At 38.5% G+C, this 9176-nt stretch overlaps 1 protein-coding gene across 1 annotated transcript in view; it reads left to right on the forward strand.

Moving 5' to 3' along the window:
• Tex15 (testis expressed 15, meiosis and synapsis associated) overlaps positions 1 to 4596 on the forward strand; it is a 52076-nt gene extending 47480 nt beyond the window's left edge. The window contains exons 10-11 of the mRNA XM_026787007.1: positions 43 to 1250; positions 4521 to 4596. Of these exons, the coding sequence (XP_026642808.1) occupies positions 43 to 1250; positions 4521 to 4564 (1252 nt within the window). The 3' untranslated portion in view covers positions 4565 to 4596. The remainder of the gene's footprint in view (positions 1 to 42; positions 1251 to 4520) is intronic.
• The last annotated feature ends 4580 nt before the right edge of the window (positions 4597 to 9176 follow it).

The raw sequence follows: 9176 nt of genomic DNA on the forward strand, positions 1-9176 counted from the left end.
CTGTATCTGTAAAGTTGCTTGAATGTATATTATACTCAATAGGACTACAGAATCTCATCCCAACGATGACAGTTTGAAAAGAGACTCTGCATCTCCAGAGACAGTCAAAAGACAAAGCTCAACACCTGGCTTGCTTTCACCTTCTGAGAATGTACAAGATTCTTGCACACCCAAGTCAGAAAGCAAAGTAGAACTGACAGATAGTTCATCTGATGTTTCAGAGTATCTCACTGAACAGCACGAAAACTTAAATGGCATAACGAAAAGAAACGTGAATTTTAGTGCTGCTGAAACAAATGATAAGGAAGACCGTCTTTTGGTAACTTGTGACCAAAATGATATAGATGCCACTTTCTCACCTGACAGCACACCTGCACAGAAGTTGCATGAAAACCCTACAGATCACACACAGATCTGTCCTTCAGATATAGGAGCAGGAAATGATAGCCCTCTTGTGCCTAATGAATCATTGCCTACTTCCCATCCCATGAGGGCTATCCATAGCCATCTTGAAATGAGTGATACAGTCTTTGAACATGAAGATAGTGAAATACTAGATTTGTCTATTAAAGATTGTACATGTACGAGCTCTCCAGAACCTGTGTGTATCCAGGAAAAAATTCCTGTCTTGCAAGTATATGAAACACAGCCTATAAAAACTGAGTCACCAGAAAAGTGTATAAAAGATGCACCGAATCCCAGAACCACACCGTTTGGCTCATATGAGAACTCAGCCATTGGTGTGAGTCAAACAGCACAGCACACTGAAAAGGATGGAAAGAGCCCAGAAGTCCTGACTCAGAAAGTTGGCACATCCTGGAGTGCACCTCCGCAGTCCACATGCACTGCAGTGTATAATTCTCCTGAGTATGCGTTTGGAACTTCATATCCATACTATGCCTGGCGTTTTTATCAGTACAGCAGCAGCAATGGCACTGCCGTTACTCACACATACCAAGAGATGACAACATATGAGACAGCTCCTCCTTCCATGATGACCGCAGTTGCAAGTGCTGTCCAGAACACGCATCTTAATCATTCATACTCCGAACATTTTGGTTACTTTGCTATGCAACCGCAAGCAAATGCCTGCGTCCCAGGAAATGGCTATTCTCCATCTCCCATGCCTGTTTCTTACAATTATCAACAACCAGTTTATTCACAGTTCACATCTCATCAGCTGGTACCACAAGCTGCGCATCCTTATCCTCCTAACCCTGGTGTACTTCCACAAGTGCCTTGGACTTACGGTGAGTTGAAAGATTCAATGCTTGCCTCATTTTTACTTTTGGCTTTACGTTTATGTAAAGGAATTCACAAATGATGGTACATACAATAGTTTTCTTTGTGGACTTTTAGAATTGTTCATATTTTGAGCACAGTTGAATTTTGTCATAAGTTATATAAGTCTAGTCTGAAACCAGAAAAGAAAAATTGTCAACATCACTAACACATACTTCAGTGACCATCCTTAGGAAACAGCTAAATTAATTGCAGTAAATCATAAAATGCTGAAACCATTAAAGAAGTATACATGTTTTTAATGACATGACAGTATTTTAAAACTAACGTCACATGTGAATAAATTAAAGAGCAGAAATAGAAAATATTCCAAAATTTTAATTATCCACTTGCCATTAGTAATAGGTTATGTGAGAGTCTTCTGCATAATCTGCATTTCATGTTGCAAAACTTCATTTTGATAAATGGAGGTAAGAGTAAAAAACAAAGCTGAAAAAAGGAAAAACATCAATTATTTAAAGCAAGCTTTTCCTTCTCTCCGTTTTTTAATACATTCATATAAGTGAATTAAGTAATTAATTGGAAGGTATTAGTTTAAAAAGAACTTTGTCATTTGCCTCTTGAACTTAGATTGTCTTCTCTTTAAAGCACGTGTTTGTAAAAAAAAAATTACATTAAATACAGGTTGGGAGAAGAGTCTAGTTAGTCTTGCAGTTCATAGAATGCAGTCAATTAGAAAAGGAAGGCCTGGCGGTAAGAGCATGCAGCAAGCCGGTCACCATGTACACAGGCAGGAAGCAGAGAAATGCAAGTATTGTTTACATGTTTCAAATTAGCCAGAATCAAAACAAATTTCTTAACTAATTACTCTGCTGAAACTAGTTTTACAAAAGCACCCAAATACTCTCCCATCAGAGATGGAATGTCCTTTAAAATATCATTATAGAAAAACACAAGCAAATTTCTTTTAAGCAGTTGTTTAAAACCCTTACTACTCATAAAAATTAATTGATGTCAAAGCTTATTTGAAGGTACTGTTTGGAATGGAAATATTGTTGAATAGGTCTATTCTTTTTTTTTTTTTTTTTGGTCCTACTAATGGGGAACCCAGGGCCTTAAACATCGTTGGCAAGTGCTCTTTCCTTGAAATTCAAATATATGTAAGCCCAATATAATTCTGTTTATAATTTAGAACTCTTAAGTTCTTGGGAAGTAGAAGAAGGGTAGTCAGGAGTTCCAGGTTAGGCTTGGCTATATAGTGAAGTTGAAGCCTGCTTTGACCACATGACACACTCTTAATTTAAAAGTTGTTTTTTTCATTTTACATACCAACCACAATTCCCCCTCCCTACCCTCCTCCCACTACCCACCCTGACCTTTCTCCTACCCAAGCCCTGATCCACTTCTCAGAAAGGGTAAGACCTCCCATGGTGAGTCAACAAAGTCTGGCATATCAAGTTGAGGCAGGACCAAGGCCCTCTCCCCTATATCAAGGCTGAGCAAAGTATCTCTCCATATGGAATGGGCCCCCAAAAAGCCAGTTTATGCACTAGGGATAAATTTAAGTCCCATTGCCAGTGGCTCCACAGACTGGCCAAGTCACAGAACAGTCACACACATATTCAGAGAGCCTAGTTTTATCCTATTGCAGGTTTTCTTGCTGTCAGTCCAGAGTCATTGAGCTCCCACTAGCTCTGGTCAGCTGTGCACATGAGACACTCTTAAATAAGAAAAGGAAATCAGATCATATCAACACCACTACATTGTAATTATTACTATTCATTAAACTATGGAATTATTAGAGCCCAGGTGAGAAAGTCACATACAATCACACATGTAAGTCTAAAGTAGAGTCCTTATAGCTGGCAACCAATAGCAGAATTTCCTAAAGACCTCCCAGCACTAAAGTTCAGGAATACAGCATTTATACAGACAAAAACCACAATGACATCATTGTCAGAGGTAAATCAGGAGACCCTTCTAGCATTTGTTTTGATAGAACACATTAGTTTTTCTGGATATGCATCTTGGCCATGTACAGGGCGATGGAAAAGTCCCAAATGTGTTGCCAAGGCCTAAACGGATACAAGGTCAGAATAAGATGAAGACAAGAAGACACTCTACCTCAGTTACTTCAGAATATCATTCCATTCTTTCTTGGAATACAAAGTTGTTCAAGTCCTGTATCCCAGCCTCAGCTCCCACCACTGCTGCCACCACAGGCAGGTCTCATTGAAGCGGTTGCTCTCCTACTTGATGGTTTCTCTGTCTGCATTGTTCTCTAGTGTGAAAGGCATCTATGAGGTGGTAGTGTAATCTAAGTTCCTTATCTTTCCCTCCCTCCCTCCCTGCCCTGCCCTGCCAGATGAGTTCCAACAGGACAGTATGTTTTGAGAAAGCCTGGAGGGGAGAAAGTGCCATTGATGATGCTGTTAGGTAAACACCAAACAGATGTGGCAGATTTATAACTTAGACACTTGAAGCAGGTGGTAGTAGTGGAGGTGGCACATGACTCTAATCCCAGGAGGCAGAAAAAGGCAGAGCTCTGAATTCAAACATAGCCTGGTCTCCAGAGTGAGTTTCAGGACAGCCAGGGATACACAGAGAAACCCTGTCTCAAAAGAAAATTATTTAGATACTTCAGTTTCTGAAATGGAGAATCTTGATTGTAGTTTCCACAAAGGTAGTTACAGTTTAGGCATTCTTATGTTTCTAATAGTTATACCTTTTGTGATAGTAAGAAAAGGTCACTCCAGGATCAAGCCCAGCTGTGACTCAGAAATCTTACTTACTGCTTCTTTGGTCCAATGAAAAAGAAAAACAATTATTAAAATATTGAGAAATTACTCTTTAAAGTACAAGACATTGTAGTATTTCAAGCTCATCTTTTAGTTTTTAGGGGAGGTTAACAGAAGACACCTGTTAGTGTGTTCATATTTAAAAGATGTATTACACCAGAAATTGGAGCTAAAGGAAAATACTTGAAATTTGTGTGCCAGATAGTGTGCCCTTTATTATGTTTAATTCTCTCAAATACCTAAGATACAGATGAGGAAACTATTACCTAGAGAACCTTACATAACTTCAAGATCCTATAACTGATAAGTTGCAGATGTACAATTTGATCTCAACCTCTCTGACTTTAACTTAAGCTAGTAGTATAGTGGTATACTATACTATTGCTTAGTACTATGCTACTTCTTTCTACTATTCTTCTGCTTAGTATTAGTCTGTATCATTAATATACCTCAAATCGTTGTTTTGTTTTTATCTTCCAGCTCCATGGCAGCAAGACCCATTTCCACCAAGGCATTACGAATAAATCTCTTCATATTGAAATAAATGCAATTTAAGTTTTCCCAAGTATTTTTGTCTATGTGTTATTTTTTATACCTGTATGTTTTCTTACTTTAGTATTTAGTAATTTTAAATGTATATAAATGTGGTATATAACTTTTATAAAATGTGTAATTATAATAGTGTATCACGTAAGATAACGGGAAATTAATTTTTAATATCTGAACTAAGCAAACTTAAGTTCTGTGCAGTTATAAAGAAGCTTTCAACATTCAGTATTATCAGCATTAAGCAGCAATGGCGAAAATCTTTAAAACCAGGCTTTGTTTCTGTTTTCAATACACTGTGTTTTACTATTTTATTGGGCTTAAAAAGAGAAAATTTTGCCGGGTGGTGGTGGTGCACGCCTTTAATCCCAGCACTCTGGAGGCAGAGGCAGGCGGATCTCTGTGAGTTCGAGACCAGCCTGGTCTACAGAGCTGGTTCCAGGACAGGCTCCAAAAACCACAGAGAAACCCTATCTCGAAAAACCAAAAAAAAAAAAAAAGAAGAAGAAGAAATTTTTTCTTGCATTAGTCAATCATCAGGTCAGTTATTTGATAAGTTTTTATGCTTTATTTATATAATTTATAATCTTACTTTATGGTGAGCTCCTTTAATTTCATTATCTATTACTTTTATTCAAATGTCATAAACGCAAAAAGTAGCTCATGCTTTCACTGTTGCTTAAGTTGAGGTTAGCATTGAGAGGCAATTTTTTCAAGAAGCCGTCTCAAGAGTATTTCTTGAATATTTGAATACTTCTTTTAATTCTTTAACACTCATATGTTTACACTTAACGTAATCCGTACTGTTATGTTTCAGATAATTCTACAGAAGCCTGGTTTTAATGTTGTAGTTATTTTCATTTCTCATGTTCTACACAAGTGAAGTTTTTCTTCGTAGTAATCATTAGTACCAAACAGGATATAGGATGTAATAGTGTTGAGCAGTGTGTACACATACATCACCTTTACCAAAGCTCAGCAACCGTTTCTGTGTTGATCTCCCATCAGGAAAAGCCTTCAATAGAGTAAACCTTTTCTTAGCTTGTAGTTTGCCCTGCTGTACAAGAGACTTTCTGAGCCAATGCAAATAGCAGTTCCAATGTTTCTTTTTGTTTAAAAAAAATAATTTTTCTGTTATCTTTTTTTTAAGATTTATTATTTATTTATTATGTATACAACATTCTGCTTCCATGTATGTATGCCAGAAGAGGGCGCCAGGTCTCGCTACAGATGATCGTGAGCCACCACATGGTTGCTGGGAACCTAACTTGGGACCTCCTGAAGAGCAGCCAGTTCTCTTAACCAGTGAACCATCTCTCCAGCCCCCCTCTTTCTGTTATCTTACACAAGCCCCAAAGATCATCTACTTCTGCCTTATTTAATATAGACTAACTCAATTTTCCATTCAGAACACCTTCTGAGACTCCCCCCAACAGAATGAGCTTTTAGATTGTCATTAAGCCAATAGAGTGGAAGTTAAAATACTTAAGTTGTGTCAACATGAAGACCTAAAAGGATGCTGTATGGGCAGAACCATCCCTGAAAGAACTAAGGAATCTGAAAGGATAGCAAGTATAGCCATGATATAAAGTACATCTTCATAGCTCTTTTATTTTAAAACAGTATCAAAACTAGAACTCCTGGACCTTAAATTAAGGCCATTATATTCGCTGTTAATTAAAAAGTGACTGTTTGGACTGGACGGATGTCTCAGTGATTAAGAGCACTGGCTCTTCTTCCAAAGGTCTAAGTTAAATTTCTAGCACCCATATGGTGACTCAAAACCATCTATAATCGTAGTCCTTTGGGATCCAATGCCCTTTTCTGGTGTGCAAATGTACATACAAACAAAATACATACATCAAGTACATAAATCTTTAAAAACTTTCTCACCAGGTGGGGTGGCATATGCCTTTAATCCCAACACAGAGAACATCCCAAGGTGTATCTCCATAAGTTTGAGGTCAGCCAGGTCTACAGAGCAAGTTCCAGAGCAACCAGAATGGTTACACAGAGAAACTCTGTCTCAAAAAAAGAAAAAAAAAAAGAGGGTGGGGGAGAGATGGTGGAGACTTTTCCTAATACGCATGTAGTTAAGTTTGACAAAAGTGTCCTGTTATTAGAAATACCTCTATTACCAAGGTAATTCTTGTAATCCCAACACTTGTGAGTTGGAGGCATGAGGATCAGGAGTTCCAGATCATCCTTCACTGCTAACCCTTTGAAGCTATCCTGGGATATTTTAAATCTTGTCTCCAAAACAAAACTGTTGGTAAGCCAAAAGCTAACTATTCCAGTCAAATACTCCTTTAAACACTTCGCAGATTCTTTTATTCAGTACTGTCTTTGTGAAAGTTTCAATGATTTAAGTTTCTCAAAATAAAATGTGACTAGAGATACAACTTTTGGAATATTTGTTTATACTGTGTGAAGATATGTCTATGTTTTGCCTCGACTGCCTTAGGTGCCTCCTGAATGATTTAATAAAGAGCTGAATGATCAATAGCTAGGTGGGAAGAAATAGAAGGGACATTGAAGGGAAGAGGAACTTGGGATGAATTTGAGGCATATGGGATTCACCAGCCAGACATGGAGGGAGGGAGTTAGACAAAATGGAGGAGAGGTAAAAAGCCATGTGGAAGAACATAGATTAAGAGGAATAGGTTAATTTAAAAGAGCTAGTTGGGAACAAGCCTAAGCTAAGGCCAAGCTTTTCTAAATGATAAGAAATCTCTGTCATAATTTAGGATCTGATGGTCCAAAAAAAAAAAAAAAGTCCAACAAGAAAGACACACTATATAGCTCAGTTGATAGTGTTTTCCTGGCATGCACAGAGCTCTGGGTTTGATTCTCAACAGCACACTAGCTGAAAGGCACATGGCTGTGACTCAGGAGACCAATAGCTCAGGCTTATTGTAACTACCTCTTACATGTAAATTAAACCATGTCTGTTTATATATTGCCACATGACTTATGGCTTTACCTGTCCTCTAGCATCTTGCTTTTCCAGCGCCTGACTAACTCACTGCCCATCTTTCCCCCAACATTTTCACTTTGGCTTTCCTGCCTAGGCAGGCCAGTCAGCTTTTTATTATCTAATGAGAGTAATACATATTCACAGCATACAGAAGGATTATCCCATAGCAGTTACTGTGATATTTATTTATGCTTTATAAATAAAGCTTGTTTGAAGACCAGATGGTAGAACTAAGCCACTAGAGGCCAGGCAGTGGTGTCACACCTTTAATTCCAGGATTTGGGAAACAGAGGCAGATGGATTTATTATTTTAACTTTATGTGTATGAGTATTTTGCATTCAAGTATGTATTGCTCCACATGCATGACTGGTGTTCTGACGTGACTAGAAGAGGGTGTCAGGTTCCCTCGAACTGGAATTGCAGATGGTTGCACACCACCATGTGGCTCTTGTAACCAAACAGAAGTCCTCTGCACAGTAGCAAGTGCTCTTCAGTGCTGGGCCATCTCTCCAGTCACACATACAATATATTTGGATCATCCACCCACCACTACTGCTTTCCAATTCCCCTTACTACCCCCTGCCTCATACTGCTCTTATTTTCTTGTCATCTCCCCCCCCCTTGGTGTATAATAACTCCAAATTCCATTAGTTCTACCCATAGACCCAGTATGCGGCTATCCACTGATTATGGATGACCAACCGTAAGCCATGTTTCCAAAAGAGTAAACTCTCCCTCTGCTGCTAACAACTCCTCTGCTAAGGGTGGAACCTTAGGGGCCCCACCCGACACCATATGGAATTTCGACTGGCTCAATCTTGTGCAAAGCCTTTCACAAGTAACAACAGCTGCTATGAGTTGATGTGTGTGAAAGCCGCATTATGTCTAGAAGTCAGCATATTACAGCTCTTCTCCCAATCTGCCAGCTCTCTTTTGTGATGTTCTCTGAGACTTGGATAGGGTTAAGGCTGATATACATTTGTCTACAACTGAGCACTCAGTTACTTATACTAAGAATTTTGATGAGTTACAAGTCTCAACATTGCTACTAGCCACTGCAGAAAGAAGCTTCTCTGACTAAAGTTAAAAGCAACACTAATTTATCAGTATAAACTTGAAGTATCTAAAGGATAGTATGATAACATGACAAGTTAGCAAAATAGTAAGTTCCCCTTTAAGGTATCTGATCTCCCCAGTCATTAGCTTTTGACAAGATTTGCAGTATGCTAACAGAAAGGAGTTGTTTACCTCTTAACCATCATGTCACTATTGCATCACCAGACACATTTTTTTATTGATTTTTATTGAGCTTTACATTTTTCTCTGCTCCTCTCCCTGACTTTCCCCTCCCCCCTTCAACCCTCCCTCAAGGTCCCCATTCTCCCAATTTAATCAGGAGATCTTTTCTTTTTTGGCTTCCCATGTAGATTAGATCTATGTAAGTCTCTCTTAGTGTCCTCATTGTTGTCTAAGTTCTCTGGGATTGTGGTTTGTAGGCTGGTTTTTATTGCTTCATATTTAAAAACCACCTATGAGTGAGTACATGTGATAATTGTCTTTCTGTGTCTGGGTTACCTCACTCAAAATAATGTTTCCTAGCTCCATCCATTTT

The sequence above is a fragment of the Microtus ochrogaster genome, linkage group LG7_11 (genome assembly GCF_000317375.1).
Source record: "Microtus ochrogaster isolate Prairie Vole_2 linkage group LG7_11, MicOch1.0, whole genome shotgun sequence".
NCBI classification, from domain to species: Eukaryota; Metazoa; Chordata; class Mammalia; order Rodentia; family Cricetidae; genus Microtus; species Microtus ochrogaster.